General features: G+C 35.7%; 2 protein-coding genes across 2 annotated transcripts in view; both read right to left on the bottom strand.

The window, feature by feature from the left end:
• Positions 1–8501: 8501 nt before the first annotated feature.
• LOC140855802 (receptor-like protein 13) lies at positions 8502–9557 on the bottom strand. Its single transcript, XM_073252671.1, has 2 exons — positions 9018–9557; positions 8502–8903 (listed from the first exon to the last, which is right to left on the bottom strand). Exons 1-2 carry the CDS (start codon positions 9555–9557, stop codon positions 8502–8504), a joined length of 942 nt encoding a protein of 313 aa, XP_073108772.1.
• LOC140855803 (uncharacterized) overlaps positions 9428–18628 on the bottom strand; it is a 174112-nt gene continuing 164911 nt past the window's right edge. Inside the window, exon 8 of the mRNA XM_073252680.1 lies at positions 9428–9843. Coding sequence (XP_073108781.1) covers positions 9662–9843 — 182 coding nt within the window. The 3' untranslated portion in view covers positions 9428–9661. The remainder of the gene's footprint in view (positions 9844–18628) is intronic.

The following is an 18628-nucleotide window of genomic DNA, read 5'->3' on the forward strand; positions in this document are numbered from 1 at the left end:
CGATAACATTTGATCTTGCTCAAATCTCTCATCCTGGACTTGAATCGTCCTTATCATGATCTTCTGTCCCTCCATCTACTGCCTTCTACTCCTTTAGAAACCACCAAAGCTGAGCTGTCACCTAAGCTCGAAGCTGGATTCTCTCTCCTCAGAACCTCATTTTGAAGAATCACCATGGTGACCTCATCCATCTTGATGGTACTCTTTTCTACTAGAAGAGCAATCACCAAGGACTCATACGAAGAGAGAAGTGACACTAGTAGGATCAGTGCTCTGATCTTCTCCTCAACTTTCTCACCAACATTGAGGAGATTGGTAAGGATTTCTGAAAGTGACTGAGATGCTCCTGCATGCTCTGTCCCTCAATCATCCATAGCTGGTAGAACTGCCTCTAAAGAAGAGAGTGTTGGTGAGAGACTTCACCATATACAACTCTTCGAGCTTCAACCACAGCATCGTCGGAGAAATTTCACTAAGCACATGAATCACCACCTTATCCACTAGATACAAGTAGATCGTACTCACTGCCTGAATTTGGAGCCACCTCCAATCCTGTACCTCCATAGTAGTCAGCTCCTCCTCGTAAAGAGAGCATTGATCAATCCTTGCTGGATGAGCACGTTCTTCACCCTTGCCGGCCACAAGGAGAAATTGCTCTTTCTATCAAACCTATTGATCTCCATCTTGATTGATCCTATCTTCTCCATCTTCAATCTTGCTCACCACTATCGCGATCTGTATTTTGGTACCGCCTCACTCTGATACCACTTGATGGAGATGTCTGATCAGGACATCACCTCTACAGGATCTTTTTGATACCGCACATCGCAATAAAAAAAATAAAAAATAAAATAGAAATAATCAAATACATGGATCAGCCAAAAAAGGCTTACCTCCACGAGGCATGCAAGCTTCACTGTGAGAAAAAAAAATTACAAGAGGAGATCATACCCTTAACCTACGTACATCCAATCTCTCCTGCATAAGAAGCTCTCCCTCATAAAAACTCTCTTTCTAAGAAGACCCCCCTGAATCCTGAAGCGACCACTACCTGCTATTTGACAATCTGTCTGAAGCCCCTACTTCTACTTTCTATCAGCACCTTTCTAGGGTCTGCTACTACCTTTGCTCGTAGTTGCTGCTCAGGTTCCCCCGAACTCACCAAGCCATTCTTATTTTTTTGCAGCTCTATTCAACAGTACCCAGGGTCCATATTTAAAGGGTCCAAAACTGCGTGAATATAGCATTAAAAATGGAGCTCAATTCGGGTGAAAAATAGTATCTGAATCCTGATAAAAATCCAACTCCCAACACCCTTAGGAACCTCTTTACTGGATCCGCATGTTGCCCAAACCCGCATCCATGCACCCGCCACTATAGCCTCAGCATTGGAACACTAGTCATATGAACAATGTTCTCTGTGAGCCACGATTTTTCCTTATGGACCCTTAAGGGTCCATAGGCCTGCCATGGTCCATGATAATAGGAGCCTGTCCACCATGAATCGAAAGAGGAAAATATGGCCTGGGCCACCTTCTGCCGCACGTGCTTGCTCTGTCGTGGCCTCCACCAGCCTGCCGCCAACCCCTGCCACCTTGTGGGCCATACCACCTACTCCAGATTTTTTTCGAGCGTATCTTCTCCATCTGAACTCCATTTGGACTGATCTTGAGCTCATTGGACTCCGTTCATCGTTGTAGATCTCGTTGTGAGCTCAGTGTGGATCGAATCTTGAGACGTCAAATTCTAATAGATTATTAATTACGATGTTATAACTCTTAAATAGTCATTCTTATAATTTTTTAATAACCCTCATTCTTATAATTTTTTAATAACCCCCACTCCAATGTTTATGGGGTTTTGCTAAGGAGTGCCCTTAGCTTATAGGATTTTGCTAACCAATGCCCTTACGACACTGGTCAAGGAACATTAACCATCATAGGTACATTATCTTTCCGACTAGCATTAATACACATTCTTCTTCATAAGTACCATCAAATCTGCTTTTCAAAAAAAAAATACCAGTTCAAAAGTTTCTAAGCAAAATGAACATAAACACAATATATTCAAGATATCCACTAATGTTTCTTAACCAGTGCTCTAAGGACACTGATTAAGAAATATTTAATATTTCTTAAAAACCAGTAAAATCTTTATTCAAGACATCAGAAACGAGGATTATATCCATCACATGAGTCAACATCTCATTTCTCATTAATGTGAGCTTTATTTTTTTTAAAAGACAAAAATACTCATTACATTATCTTTCTAAATATCATTAATGCATAATTTTCTTCATAAATACCACCAAACCTATTTTGCAAAAAAAAAAAAAAAACCAATTCAAAAGTTTCTGGGTAAAATCAACATGAACACAATATATTCAAGATACCCACCAAATGTTCCTTGACCAGGGCACTGGTTAGCAAAATTCTTTTATTTATTCTTAAAAAAAAAGGGCTAGTCTAAAAAGTGAAGCAATAAATAATTAGAGGTAGGATGTGACATCTACCATTTCTCTAATGCTAGACCATGATGAGTCATTCGGTGCCATTCCCTTTTTAGTTTTTTTTTTATAAAAGAAAATAGCTAGTCTGAAAGGTGAAGCAATAAATCATGCGACATAGATGTGACATCTACTATTTGGCTCTACGGCTAGACTATGTGCCATTTTTAAAAAAAAAAAAAAAAGAGTTAGTCTAAAAGATAAAGCAATAAATTATGAGCAGAGATAGAATTGAGCTCAGATTAGACCGATTTCAAACTAGATCTGACACAGTTCAAATTAAATTTGGGTTCAATTATAGGGGCATGATTGTCTTTTAGGTCAGGCTCGAGTTTACATTTGGCCTGGTACTGGTCAAGCCCCAGCTCAAGCCTATATTCAAGCCTGTTTAATAGCTCGAAAATATCAGATATAAGATTCGATTAGGATCATAACCTAGCTAGTTAGAGACTTAAGTATTTGGGGCTTAATCGATTTTGGATGGACTTAAGAGTCCAATAGAACCATAGAATTCCTAGTTTCCTATTCCTCTCGTTCTCTCTAGGGTTTTAAAGTTCTCTCTACCTCCACCGCTATTCGGCCACTCTAAGGTCCAATCTAGTGGTCCCTCATCCCCATTCACCAATTGGTACTCCAGGGTCATCAATCATCATTGCCATTCGTCAGTCACCTCCATTAATAGTTTCCTAAAGGTATCATGGCCTCTCTCTTTCACAGTTTAGCCCTAGCTTATGTTTTTCGCTTCCACAATTTTGTTTCCTCGATGTGATTCAGTTTTAGCTGTTAGGCGTGATCTAAATCATCTAATACATTAGATTGGACTTGATTCTCTCCCAAAGAATTTATTGCTGAGTTGCTTCATTGTTTAGTTAACTAAAAATATAATTCATCGATGTCCAAATGTTATTTGATCACTATATCTTTTTGCTTTTGCCATTTTTTTTGGTCTAAATTGATGCAAAAGAAGGCAATAATGTGTGTTGATTAAAGAAGCGAACTCTGGATGAAAATTTGAACTGCCAAAGATGTCTGAAATATAGAAAGGGAGAGCAGCTATCTAGTAATGCAGATTCTCTCTTGATATTTAATTGGTGCACACCTCCCTCTAAATTCCCCTTCTGTTGCTTTGCCTTCTGCTATAGAGATTCCTTAGTTCCATTTCCTATATAGGATTTCCTTTTTCCTTTTTCCTTTTTCCATAATCATGTAGTCATTAGGGATTAGTGAGTTTTATATGATGAACTATAGTTAGTACATGCAAAGGCATTTAAATGAGCATAGCCCAATAGAGCTGGCCCAATCAGGCATAGACTGAGCTTGGGCCAAGCTTTCTTTAAAAAAAAAAAAAAAAAACTAGGATAAGTTTGGCCTAAAGTCTGAAAAATTATTTCAGATTAGGCTCAAATAGAGATATGATCTAACCTAACTCAGTTCAATTCTAGTCTTAATCATGAGAGGTGGGAGTGGCACCTACCATTTAGCTTTTAGCCGTGGACCATGACCACACATTGAGCGTTATTTTTTTATTTTTTATATTTTTAATAAAAAAAGAAAAGCTGGTCTAAAAAGTGAAGCAACAAATTATACGACGTATTATGTGACATCTATCATTTAGCTCTAGTGCTAAACCATGACCAAACATTGAATGCCATTCTCTTTTTTCTGAAAAAATAGAGCAGCCAAAAAGGTGAAGTAATAACCATCTACCGTTTAGCTCTGGTGCTAGACCATGACTACACATTGAGTGCCATTCTTTGTTCTTTTTTTTTTAGAAAAAAAAAGAGCTAGTGTAAAACATAAAACAATAAATTATGAGAGGTAGGATTTCACATTTAATCATTTAGCTGCTAGACCATGACCACACATTAAGTGCCATTCTTTTTCATCTTTTTTAAAAAAATAAAAATAGAGCTAGACCATGACCCACATTGAGCATCATTCTTTTTTTTTTTTTTGAAAAAAAAGAAAGAGCTGGTCTAGAAGGTGAAGCAATAAATCTTTAGAGATAGACGTGACATCAACCATTTCGCTCCAATGCTGGACCATGACCACAAAGTGCCATTCACTTTTTTTTTTTACCCAGTTTACTAGGAAAAAAAAAAAAAAAAAAGAAAGAACTGGTCTAAAAGGTAAAGCAATAAAACATGACGCTCCACAAAGTGCCATTCACTTTTTTTTTTTTACCTAGTTTACTAGGAAAATAAAAAATAAAAAGGAAGAAGTAGTCTAAAAGGTAAAGCAATAAAACATGACGCTCCAGTGCTGGACCTTGACCACAAAGTGCCATTCACTTTTTTTTTTTTTAACCTAGTTTACTGGGAAAAAAAAAAAAAGAGAAGAACTAGTCTAAAAGGTAAAGCAATAAAACATGATGCTCGAGTGCTGGACCTTGACCACAAAGTGCCATTCACTTTTTTTTACCTAGTTTACTAGGGAAAAAAAAGAGAGGAAGAACTAGTCTAAAAGATAAAGCAATAAAACATGACGCTCCAGTGCTGGACCACGACCACAAAGTGCCATTTCCCTTTTTCGCTTTTCTACTAGAAAAAAAAAAAAAGAAGGAAGAACTAGTCTAAAAGGTAAAGCAATAAAATATATGACGCTCGAGTGCTGGACCTTGACCACAAAGTGCCATTCACTTTTTTTTACCTAGTTTACTAGGGAAAAAAAAGAGAGGAAGAACTAGTCTAAAAGATAAAGCAATAAAACATGACGCTCCAATGCTGGACCACGACCACAAAGTGCCATTTCCCTTTTTCACTTTTCTACTAGAAAAAAAAAAAAAAAAAGAAGGAAGAACTAGTCTACAAGGTAAAGCAATAAAACATGAGAGGTACCATGACCATAGATTGAGCGTCATTCTCTTTGTTTATACTTTTCCTATCAAAAAAACAAGAAGAAGAAGAAGAGCAGCCGGTCTAGGAGGCGAAGCAATAAATCCTCTCTCATGGCTCAACCTTGTTTCGTAAATGCATGGGAAATTGCATTGCCAACAGTCCTCAATTAATACCTCAATCTTAAAAGAGGAAAATGACAAAGCAGGATCTGGTTTCTTAATAAGTGATCATAGAGTATAGGTGATCTAATCTGGGGGACTATAAGCAATAACCTTTTATGAAATTACTGTTCCCTCAGCAGAACTATGAGCAATTTGCAATGGAAAATCATTTTGACAGACCAAGACCACCTTAGATGAAGGAGACTCATTAACTGTTAATTACTGGGTGGCTGGCTGGTGACAGGTGTTGCAAGGTGCGCTGCAAGTGAGAATTATTATACCCATAGGAAGGGAATTCATGATTAGGTTGCAGATTGGCTTGCCAATTTTGATGCTGGTTAGGTGCCAGGTAGTGTGATGACTTCGTCTGATTGTATTCCCTTAGACTTTGCCATTATCGTCCATGGAGAATGATCTGATTGTTTGTTCCATTTAGCAGGCTTGTTTTATCTCCTGTTTCATTGTCTAAAACCTATCTGTATCCCTAATATATCTATGATAAAAATAATTAAAAATATTTGTTGAACTAAATTTTGGTTATTGGTACTAATTCTTGTTTTGGTATATTTCATGTCTATGTTGGGTCCAAAATATAGATTTGCCGACGACTAACTTCAAGGACACATGACCGACTTTAAAACATACTCTTTTAGGTGTAGGACCCTGACAGAGGACCAGCTGTGATCTAAGAGGTGGCTTGTTTGATGTCATTAGATGGCAAAGATTTATTTGCAAAGGACAATATACTAATATAGTATATTAATAATGTTGTACAAAGCACTTAAATCAATTATTAGAGGCTCAAAATCTCTAGAGTTAGGCAGCCATCCGGCCGACGTCCTGCCCTTAAAGTTGACTTGCCCTGCATAGAGCCGTCAAAACGGGCCTTGGCCCGCGGGCCGGCCCGTTTAGGCCCTTAAAATAGTAGGGTTGGGTCAGTGTTTTAGCAGCCCGTTTAACAAAAGGACTTTTTAGCCCAACCCGTTTATGGCCCGGCCCATGAAGGGCTGGCCCGTCTAGCCCGCGGGCCAGTCCGTTTTTTTAAAAAAAATTATTTTAAAATAATTTAACCACTTAAAGTAATCAGTAAATAACCAATTATTTCTGAAATATCCTTTTTCTCATTTCTATGCCTCATTATTTGTTACTTATGGATTGCAGATGAAGATGATGATTCAACTACAAAAGTTGATGCAAATTTACCAAAACAAGATTGTCAAGTTTCTAATGTTATAATTGACGAAGATGAGGATGATTATTGATTAATGAAATGTTGGCAAAAATCTTAAGAACAGGGACTGAATTTCAATAGTTGGACTCAATGTTATTGGAACAATATTTATTACTTCTTGGTTTGTTTGATTTTGTAAAATTTAATTAGTCTGCGGTGTTTTTTCTTATGGAGAATGGAGATTATGATATTATTACAAAAATTTTGGAGTTTTTTCATGTTTATTTTTGGTGTTTTAAAATTTGATATAGGGATTGATTTTATTTATTTATTTGATGAAGTATTATTTTTGAGAGTTTTTTAATTTATTATAATTTTTTAATTTTTATAATTTTTATAATTATTTTTATTTTTTTGGTGAGCTATAAGGACCGGCCCATTTAGGCCCTTCACTTATAAGGGCTAGGGCTGGGCCGCCTATTCGATGGCCCATTTATCAAAAGGGCTTTTTTGGCCCGGTCCTAATGAGCCCGGTTTGTGAAGGGCCGGCCCTCCACGGGCCAGACCGGCCCATTTTGATAGCTCTAGCCCTACATCAGTCGGCCTATTTATCCCCTCTTCTTTAATGTTCTAGTCCCTTTTGACTTTATTCACATGGAATGCTCCAATCCCTTTTGACTTGCCTGGCATCAGTTGGTCATGTGTCCTTGAAGTTGGTCGTTAGCAAACCTATATTTTGGACCCAACAAAGACATGAAATGTACCAAACAAGAATTAGTACCAATAACCAAAATTTAGTTCAATAGATATTTTTAATTATTTTTCTCATAGATATATTAGGGATAGAGGTGGTTTTAGACTATGAAACAGGAGATAACAGCAGATAACAGATAGTAATTAGTATCAAGTACTGTTCCTAACAAGACGAGCGAAAGATAAATCCCTAAAATCTGATCTATCCAAATATACTGTTTTAAAGAACAATAGCTTATGTTCAATCAATTGCATGTTGAGGTTTCTTAACTGATCCAAATGTATAATAGTTTGGTCAGTTGATCAAGCAAGCTGATTATGAGTGGTTTGCTAATAGCTCAATATTTTTTTGGACAGAAAAAAGGAAGGAAAAAAGAAAAACACTGAAGAAAATCATCAAATGCAATACATCACCTTTATAGGTAAAAATTAAATTTCCTTCGGTGATGAATTATACCTCGAACCCAAAAATTTGTCAATGGTAGTATAGTAATTCCCATTTTGAAGAAATTTTTTAAATTCAGGTTTATTTTCAATTCCTTCCCAACTTGTAGTTGTGCGAGCACAAAATTTACACAAGACACAACAATGTGGTACTCTCATGGTCAAGGGTCAATTTTAATTGCTCCCACCATGGAGATGACATAGGCATTTTGGGTGATAGGTTTATCACAGAAACTCGAGGTTCATAATCATTGATCACAAGAGTCTGATAGAAAGTTTCTAAAAGCTACACAGCCATACAGTGTCATAGATCTGGAATTATCGGAGACAATAGAACAGAATTGGATATAAACAACTTCATCACAACCTACAATTGACTGCTGAAGAGCATATAAGTGATATAATCATTACAAAAAAAAAAAATGCTGCATTGAACAATTAGGGAAGGAGAAATGAAAAACTATATCCAGCTTGATTTCATCGAAGATTTCAAAATACTGCATTGAACAAAAGCTTGTTTTGCTTTATTACAGAGTGCTGAAAAAGGCTTCTCTGAAATGCACAAGGTACTATTTATCTTGCGATTCTGTTGCATGCAAGTCCACTTATGTGCTGCCATTAAGATCTTTTCAAGTCAAGGAGTCCACATAACCATCCAATATAATGCGAATGTGTTGTCCAATGTGATGAAATGACAAGAAAGCAATACAACCCCATAAGCCAGCCACGAATGTAGCGGCAACTATTGCAAAGAAGATGGCATCATCCACACTGCTATCATCTTGGTGTTCTTTGACTTCAATTGTTGGACTAGAGTCAGAGGTGCAAGTCTTCTCCAGTGGTGGCCCATGTAATCCAATATTACCCTCGTAGCTACTCACATTAAATGTAGCGAATTGGTTTTTGAATTCTGGTGTGCATCCAGATAAGTTATTGTAAGCAACAGAGAAGGACTCCAAGGACGTTAGCTGAGTCAATTGCCCGGGTATCACACCACTCAGCTGATTGTGTGATATGTCCAAGCTCTCAATCTGATTGAGTTTTGAGATAGTTTAAGGAATTGGACCTGTTAGCTGATTGCGTGATAGATTCAATTGTACAAACTCATGCAGATTTCCAATTTCTAACGGGATGTTTCCTATCACCTTATTTGCTGAAAAATCAATTGCAGACATCAGAAGCAAATGATCTGTTGCGTAAGTATATAAGTTGCCCTTGGTGATGAGGTCTACCAATGTTATCGCATATAAGTCAACCTCCACTCTCACATGGTGATGAGGATCCATCCAATAAATATAGTAAAGGGGATCTAAATGTGATGAATCAGCTTTCCTGAAGTGCATTTTGCCAAGGCAAGAGGGTATTGATCCTGAAAGATTGCTTTGCGAAAGGTCCAGAATATGTAAAGACTGTAGCTTACATAACTCAATTGGTGTTGGACCTTCAAATGAATTTCCACTGAGAACAAGAATTTCCAAAGACACATGATCTCCTATCAGTTTTGGCAGTTTACTTGAAAGCTGGTTATTGCTGACATCCAATGTTGCAAAGTATGAAGTATTGAAATAACTAGTTGGAATTGTGCCTGTTATGACATTCTCAGCAAGGTTGAGAAGCTGAGGTCCGGATGATTGGAAGCAATTAGGTAATGAACCGGAGAGGATATTACCTGATAAGTCTAACATGGCGAGTGTTAAATTACATATATGTTGTGGTATTTGACCATAAAATTGATTTCCTATGAGGTTAAGTCTTATCAGAGAGGAAAAAACTCCTATACTCTCTGGAATTATGCCCGATAATTGGTTATTACGGACATCCAATATTCATAATTGCTGTCGTTCTGATAGAAAGCTCTACAATGTTCCAGTAAAATTGTTTCCATCCAGAAAAATAACCGAAAGAGAAGGATGACCATGATTTGTACCAAAGCAGATTGCCGTGCAATTTGTTGTTGGAAAGCTTCAAGACCTGCAGTCTAAAGCAATCAATTATCAGGCGTTTTGGTACTTCACCAGATAAATGATTATTGACAAATCCAAGTATATATTGCAAATTACTCATATTACCCAATGATGAAGGGATATTTCCGGTTAGATGATTTAAGGATAAATTCAATGCCATCATATTTGGAAATATTGTGCCGATGTCTGTAGGAATGGAACCACTGAGGAAATTCATAGAGAGATCAACAAAGAACATCGTTAAATTTAGATGATTCGGGAATTGAAATGCACCTTTATTGAGCTATTTCTCAAGTTGGGAAATGTTAGTGCAGTCAGATTTTCAAACAACAATTGGGAAAATTTCCTATCAAGTTATTGTGAGAAAGATCGAGAGCTTCTAACTTGTATTGAGAAGCAAGAAAAGCTGGTGTTGGAAGGCGGTTCGGATACATTGTGACAAGATGAGGGACCTCAGCGGAAAGGGCGGAACAAACTTTCCACCGTCGAGATGTATAAATAATTCCTCATTGTCTGACAAGTCCACATATTCAAGCCTTGAAAGATTAGCAAAGGAGGAAAATGAGAAATGCCCATCAAATAGGTTGTAAGAAAGATCTAAAGATTTAAGAGACACTAGTTTCTTTAGAGATAAAGGAAGACTTCCTTTGAGTTGGTTATACGAGAGATCCAATGCACGTAGGTTCCGTAGTCTAATGAGAACCGCAAAAAACAAAGGAAGAAAATTAAAAAATTAAAAAAAACTTTTTACTCCGTTATATGAACGCAATTAGAAAACTTGCGACCCGGTACTTATCTACCCGTACTTGTTTTGACTTCGATGAGTCAACTTGGTACCTCAGGTCAACCATGCATGCTAAATAAATACTATAAATGAAATACAAAAATAAAATTAAAAAAAGGTTAAAGTTACTAGCATTCAAGGGCAGTAACATTTAAAAGTTATAATAGAACAATATCCATTTAAATTTTATATGCTTCATTCGCTGATTCTATATGATTGACTAAATATATGGCTACACATGATGTGAACTTACTAGAGCATTTGATAGAATTAATGCTTAAAATTACAAGAAAAATGAAACAAGCAAAAAGCTTAAGTGCTTGATGGGATGAAACCAACTTATAAATGTCCACTGCAAGAAAAGAGAATTTTTGCGATGAATTTTTTTGCGACGGAAATTTTTTCATCACCAATAATACTATTTACGATGTATCACATTTTTCATCGCTAATAAAAAAATATTTACAATGATATTATTTTTTTATCATAAATAAAAAATATTAAAGATGAAAAAAAAATTTCATCATAAATATAAATTATTTACGATGATTATTTTCATCGTAAATAATAAAATATTATTTTAATTTTAAATTTTTAAATATTCACGATAAAAATCTTTTTATCGTAAATAATACAAGTTTTTGCGACGAAAACAACATTTCCATCACAAATATTTGTTATTTATGATTAAAAATTTTCATCACTAATATTTGAAGAAAAATAAAAAATTTTAAAATTTTAAATATTACAGATTATTTACGACGTAAGTTTTCATCGTAAATAATTATTGTATTTGTGACGAAATCGAATATTATGTCGCAAATAAAAATTATTGATGATGAAAATTTCATCAATAATATTTAAAAAAACTAAAAAAATTAAAAATTTAAAAATTAAAGATTATTGGTGATGAAAAAAATTACATCGTAGATAACTCAATATTTGTGATGGAATTTATATTTTTTATCATAAAATACTAATGATTTACAGTGAATATTTTTCATCTCTAATATGTGAAAAAATAAAAAAATTAAAAATTCAAAAACTCGACTATTAACAACAAAAAATTTTTCATCGTAAATAATTAACATATTTACGACGAAAAATAGTATTACGTCACTAATACTCAAATTTTTACGATGAAAAGTTTTCATCGTAAATAACTAAAAAAATTAAAAAAACTAAAAATTTAAAAATTACAAATTTTTGCGATGAAAAATTTACATCGTAAATAATCCCATATTTGCGACATAATTTATGTTTTCCATCATAAAATCCTTGATGATTTATGATGAATATTTTTCATCGCTAATATTTTAAAAAATAAAAAATTTTAAAAATTTAAAAACTCGACTATTAGTGATGAAATTTTTTTTATCATAAATAATTAACATATTTGCAATGAAACATAGTATTACGTCGCTAATACTCAATATTTAAAGCAAAAAATTTTCATCGTGAATAATTAAAAAAATTAAAAATTTAAAAATTATAGATTATTTATGATAAAAAATTTACATCATAAATAATCACATATTTGTGATGGAATTTCTATTTTTCATCGTAAAATCTTTGATGATTTACGATGAATACTTTTCATCACTAATATATTAAAAGAAAATTTAAAAATTCAAAAACTCGACTATTAGCGATGAAAATTTTTTTATCATAAATAATTAACGTATTTATGATGAAAAATAGTATTACGTCGCTAATACTCAAATTTTTATGATGAAAAATTTTCATCATGAATAATTAAAAAAAATTAAAAAAATAAAAATTAAAAAATTACAGATTATTTACGATAAAAAATTTATGTTGTAAATAATCCTGTATTTGCGATGGAATTTCTGTTTTCCATCACAAAATCCTTGATGATTTACGACGAATACTTTTCGTCGCTAATATATGAAAAAATAAAAAATTTTAAAATTTTAAAAACTCGACTGTTTGAGATGAAAAATTTTTCGTCGTAAATAAGTAATGTATTTGCTACGAAAAATAGGAATTCCGACGTTAATACTCTATTTTTACGACGAAAATTTTGCGTCGCTAATATTTAAAATTTTTTTAAAAATTTAAAAATAATAAATTAGTTGTGACAAAAATATTATGTCGTAAATAATATATATTTTTCTTGTTTCTTTAATGACAGCCAAGCAAGAGAATGAATCGAAGTATGGGTTGGAATTATACTCATGACTAGAAGCAGCATAAATAAAAGGGATGTTTAATCAATATTTTTTTTTAAAATAAAAATCTTTCTTTGTGTTATGTGTTTTGTATTTATAGAATAGGCTGTTGGTAGAGTCTCAGCACTTGGACCCTCACCCGGGGGATGAGACTCGCAGCAGGAATTATCGAAAGTTCCCATTGGTCGAGGCCGGAGAAGAGGCTCCACGTACGCTACATTTGATGTTGTGCCTTAATTGGCCAAATTGGGGTAAGGATGGCAGTGCTTGACCAATTAACCTATTTAATAACTTATTTCAATCAATTGTAGATGAATCTAGATTATCTATTTAATACAATGGTCAACTTTGAATTTAAATTTTTTTTTATTTAATAAATAAGTTGGATTCAATACGTCAGATTTTTTATCTATCATACATCTGATCGAAACTGACCCAACCTGATTGCTATCCTTAATTTGGGGAAGACCTGGCCTTGGATTTTTAATGTGTCTATACACGGATATGATTTGCCTAGAGACCGCACTTATATCTTTTGGGTATTCGAGCACTAATGAAATTTGGGAGCTTCTATATTGGGTCTATCTTCTCTCGTTGCAGATCGAGTTACGTGAATCTTTATATTTTTGTTTCTCTCTGTTCCCTTTGTTTGTATATCTAATCTCTTTGTGCGATACTTTCATATTGTCCTAAGCTGACTTCCACAGAGTAAACAACCTATAAGTTACAAAATAGCACCAACCCGGAGGCACCATTCCCATTCATGGAGTGATTTTGATCCACTAATGGTGCACTCATCTGCATCAATATGTAGTAACCAATTACTTCTTTGTGAATGACCGGCACCTTCCTTTTGGTCTCCACAATACGTGAAACTTTTATAATGTGCACAAGAAATTTCCGCTGGCATTTGATGAAAAACGTGGCCTAAACGCAAGCCATGGGAAGATACCCATACGTTTGGGTTAAGTTGCATCACATGGCTCATATTTCTTAAAGCTGTTACATGAAAATAATACATACCACCACCCTGCTGTTGCTTATGCCCGAAGGGTGCACCATTGACGAGGGACGTGCTGGTGGTGTTTGAAATATAAAAAATTAGGAGTCATGAGAAGCAAAGCTTGAAACACCCAAATCGTCCCTCATAAGAATCCTATTTATCTTTAGACTAAGATCCCTATCCTTAACCTATCTTCAAAAAATAATATTGAAGCCTTAAAGACCATCAAGTTGCTGAAGAAAAATTTTAGAATATATATATATATATATATATATATATATATATATATATATATATATATATATATATATATATATAGTAAAATAATATCTATTTCAATTTTTTTCATGAAAAAAATTAACGACAAAAATTAATTTTTATTGCTAATAAGATAATTAATGATGAAATATTTTATTTTCATCCAAATTTTTTGAAAAATTAAGATAATTTCTTTTTTTAAAAATTATTCGCAACGAAAATATTTTTTGGTCGCAAATAATCTAATTAACAACGCAAAATTTTTTGTCGCAAATAAATTTCTTTTTTGTGGGAAAAATATTTTAGAGGGAAATATTTTTTTTTTGTGGAAACTATTAGCGACGAAAATTTTTTCCGTCGTTAATAAGCTTATTAGCGATGAAATTTTTTATTTCACCGTAAATAATATTTTTTATACAATTATTAGCGATGAAAATTAATTATTAGTGACGAAAATTTTCATCGCTAATAGTTCGCGTCCCATCAAGTCCCATTCCGAAATCCATTTTCTTCCCCTCGCCCCCCCGTCGTTTCGTGCGAAATCGATCCCCCCACCCCCCCTCTCCCCGCCGATGCATCCCGCCACCGCGTCCGCCGCCGTCTGCGACTGCATCCATCCACCGTCGCCGTCCATTGCCGTCGTTGCCGTCCGCCGTCGGTAAGTTTTTTTTTTTTTTGGTGTTTTCTCGGGCCACCGGGGGTCTGGCAGGGATGGGGCCGGGCCGACGAGGATGGGGCCTGGCCGGGCCGGGCCGACGGCAATTGTGACCGGCCCGATGGTAATTTTTTTTTGTTTTTTTTTGGTGTTTTCTCGGGCCACCGGGGGGCCTGCGGGGATAGGGCTTGGCCGGGCTGGGCTGGCGGCGACTATGACCGGCCCGACGGTACTTTTTTTTTTTTGGTGTTTTCTAGGGCCACTGGGGGGCCAGAGGGGATGGGGCCAGGCCAACGGCGACTGTGACCGGCCTGACAGTAAGTTTTTTTTTTGGTGTTTTCTCAGGCCACCGGGGGGCCGGCGGGGATGGGGTCGGGCTGGGCCAAGCCGGCGGAGACTGTGACCAGGCTGGCGGTAAGTTTTTTTTTTTGGTGGTGTTTTCTCGGGCCACCGTGGGGCCGAGCTGGGCTTGCGGGGATGGGGCCGAGACGGCAGCGACTGGGACCAACAGGGCGGTAATTTTTTTTTTGGTGTTTTCTTGGGCTACCGAGGGACCGACGGGGATGGGGCTGGGTCGTGCCGGGCCGGCGGTATGTGAGACCGGCCCAACGGGGATGGGGTCTGGGGCCTGGGAGGGTGTCGGCGGCGGGGAGGGAGGAAGGGAAGAGAGAAAGAAGGGTCAAAAAGAAGAAAAGAAAAGAAAAGAAAGGAAAAGAAAGAAAGAAAGAAAAAAAGGAGACGGGGTCGGGGAGGGGGTGGCCGGCGGTCGGGGGTGACGGGGCTAGGGAGGGGGCCTATCGGTAGCCGAAGGAGATGGGGCCGGGGATAGGGCTGCTAGCGGTCGAGGGAGACAGGGTTGGGGGGGGTGAGACGGGGCCGGGGAGGGTGTCGACCGGTGGAGATGGGGCCGGGGAGGGGGCAGCCGGCGACCGAGGGAGATGGGGTCGGGGAGGGGGCCTATCGATAGTCGAAGGAGACGAGGTCGGGTATAGGGCTGCTAGCGATCGGGAGAGACGAGGTCGGGGGGGAGACAGGGTCGGGGAGGGTATCGGCCGGTGGAGATGGGACCGGGGAGGGGGCGGCCGGTGGCCGGTGGCCGGTGGCCGACGGAGATGGGGCTGGGGAGAGGGCTTGTTGACGATCGAAGGAGACGGGGTCGGGGATAGGGCCGCTGGGTGCTAGGGATAGGGCCGCTGGCGGCCGGGGGAGATGGGGTCAGGGAGGGTGTTGGTCGGTGGAGACGAGGCCGAGGAGGGGGCGATCGGGGGAGATGGGGCTAGGGAGGGTGTCGGCTGATGGAGACGCAGTCGAAAAAATTATTTGATTAATTATTTGATTAATTATATTTATTACATAAATTTTTTAGTGTTACTATTTAAATTTTTTAATTGTTTGATTAATTATTTTTTTCACTAACATAATGCACATTATTGTTACTTATTATAATTTAATTATTTTATGTACTATTTTTTATATTTTTATTTATTATAATTAAATATAAAAAAGTATTTTTATTTTAAAAAAATCTATTAAAATTTTTGATGAAAAAATTTTAATGTAGAGTTATTTTTTTTGATAAATTCGAAATCCATCTTTGAATGCATATTTAGAGATAGTAGTTAAATTGCATTGAGCCGTAGATTTTCATTCAAGAGTCGATTTTCATCGAGATCGACTCTTGGATGTTTCGTATTCAAGCTTTTTAGAAAAATAATAATCTTATTATTGTTAATAGTTGATATTTTATTTTATTATGTAGTATTCAGTAGTTATCTGTCCATTATTCTTTGGGTATATAGTGGATAGGGTGCGTAGATGCCATATTCACATCGTATACTTGGAGAATCATAGAGAGATGCTGCTAAAATTTTCATAAAAATGAGATAAAATATTCACTAATAATAATAATAAAATTATTACTCTTCTGAAAGGGATAGGACCACATCTGTTAGTAATAATTTGAAATGGATAGAATCATATATTTTTACTTCATTAAATTGATGAAAGAATATTTTCTGTGCTACTGTTCAGTCTATATTTTTAATATGTGTTGTTTTGTATAAAGTGATCTGTGTCTGGATCCGGATTGGGATTTTGGCCGAAATTCGAATCATGATTCAGTCTAAAATTTGGATCGAAATCAAGAATACCACTTAACCTTTTTTTGATTGTTAATGATTTTGTATTTATTGTTAGATGGATATCAACAAAAATTGAATGAATACTAGAGATATTTTTTTGCCTGAATATCGAAAAGAAGTTCGAGATTTTATTGAGTATGCACGGCATAAGGCTGATAGTGTTGGTCGGATAAAGTGTCCACACAAGAGATGTGTCAATTTGATATATCATCACATAATACTTGTTGAGGAGCATTTGCTACATTATGATATAGATAAGAAGTATACTTATTGGATATGGCATGGGGAGGATAATTTGAATAAAGTGGTGCACAATGATAACAATATTGAAGATGATAGTGATGCTGCTGGACCTATCGAATATAGTAGTATAGGAGAATTATTAGATAATTTATATCAGGGTGCTTATTCAAATATACACATGAGTACTACTGCATCTGAAAGCAATTCTGATCATGAACATAATATCCGATCTGAGGTAGAAAGGACTTCTGAATAGTTTGCAGAGCTTGTAAGAGATGCACGAGAGCCACTCTATCTAAATTGTATAAAGTTTTTCAAGTTAGAGTTTTTGATAAAATTACTTCATATTAAAATCGTGAACTGATGGAGTTATAAGTCATTTGATCAAATTTTGATATTGATTAAAGCAGTTCTTTCCGATGGAAAGAGACTTCCGAAATTATATTCTGAAGCAAAAATATACATGTGGAAAGTGGGACTTGGCTATATTCCTATACATGCCTGCAAAAATGACTATATATTATTTTATAAGAATAATGAATAAACAACTGAATGTCCAAAATGCGGTGAGCCTAGATACAAAACCGATAATAGAAAAGCAAAGAAGATACCTCAAAAGATTTTGAGATATTATTCATTGATACCAAGACTTCAAAAGTTGTATATGTCCACAAAGACAGTTGAAGAAATGAGATGGCATTATGAGCAGCGAGTTTTGGAAGAGAACATACTTAGCCACCCGACCAACTCTTTAGTGTAGAAAGACTTCGATGCAAAGCATCCGCACTTTGTGAGTGACCTACGTAATATCCGGCTTGATCTAGCGATAGATGGATTTAATCCCTTTGGCAATATGAGTACCTCATACAGCATATGGCCTGTGATGCTAGTTGTATATAATATGTCATCTTGAAAGTGCATGAAAGAACCATTTATTTTTATGTCACTATTGATTTCAGGTCCTAAAACACTAAGTAATGAAATTGATGAATATCTACGATCTTTAATCAATGATCTGAAGGAGCTATCCTTAACCTATCCTCGAAAAATAATATTGAAGCCTCAAAGGCCATCAAGTTGCTGAAGAAAAATTTTAGAATATGTATATATATATATAGTAAAATAATATCTATTTCAATTTTTTCATGAAAAAAATTAGCGATGAAAATTAATTTTTTTTGCTAATAAGATAATTAATGATGAAATATTTTATTTTCATCGTAAATTTTTTGAAAAATTGGGGCAATTTTTTTTTTAAATTATTCATAAAAAAAATATTTTTTCGTCGCTAATAATCTAATTAACAATGCAAAATTTTTTGTTGCAAATAATTTTTTTTTTGTGGGAAAAATTTTTTAGAGGGAAATATTTATTTTTTGGCGGAAACTATTAGCAACGAAAATTTTTTCCATCATTAATAAACTTATTAGAGATGAAATTTTTTATTTTATCGTAAATAATATTTTTCATACAATTATTAGCGATGAAAATTAATTATTAGCGATGAAAATTTTCG

The sequence above is a fragment of the Elaeis guineensis genome, chromosome 1 (assembly GCF_000442705.2).
Source record: "Elaeis guineensis isolate ETL-2024a chromosome 1, EG11, whole genome shotgun sequence".
In the NCBI taxonomy this organism is placed as follows: domain Eukaryota; kingdom Viridiplantae; phylum Streptophyta; class Magnoliopsida; order Arecales; family Arecaceae; genus Elaeis; species Elaeis guineensis.

What these genes read in the sequence shown, in the direction of transcription:
- LOC140855802 (XM_073252671.1), bottom strand. Translation starts at nt 9,557, where the DNA reads ATGTTAGACTTATCAGGTAATATCCTCTCCGGTTCATTACCTAATTGC. An exon ending in TTGATTTTTCAGCAAATAAG is followed by an intron (nt 8,904 to 9,017) that starts GTGATAGGAAAC and finishes AAACTCAATCAG; the next exon opens with ATTGAGAGCTTGGACATATC.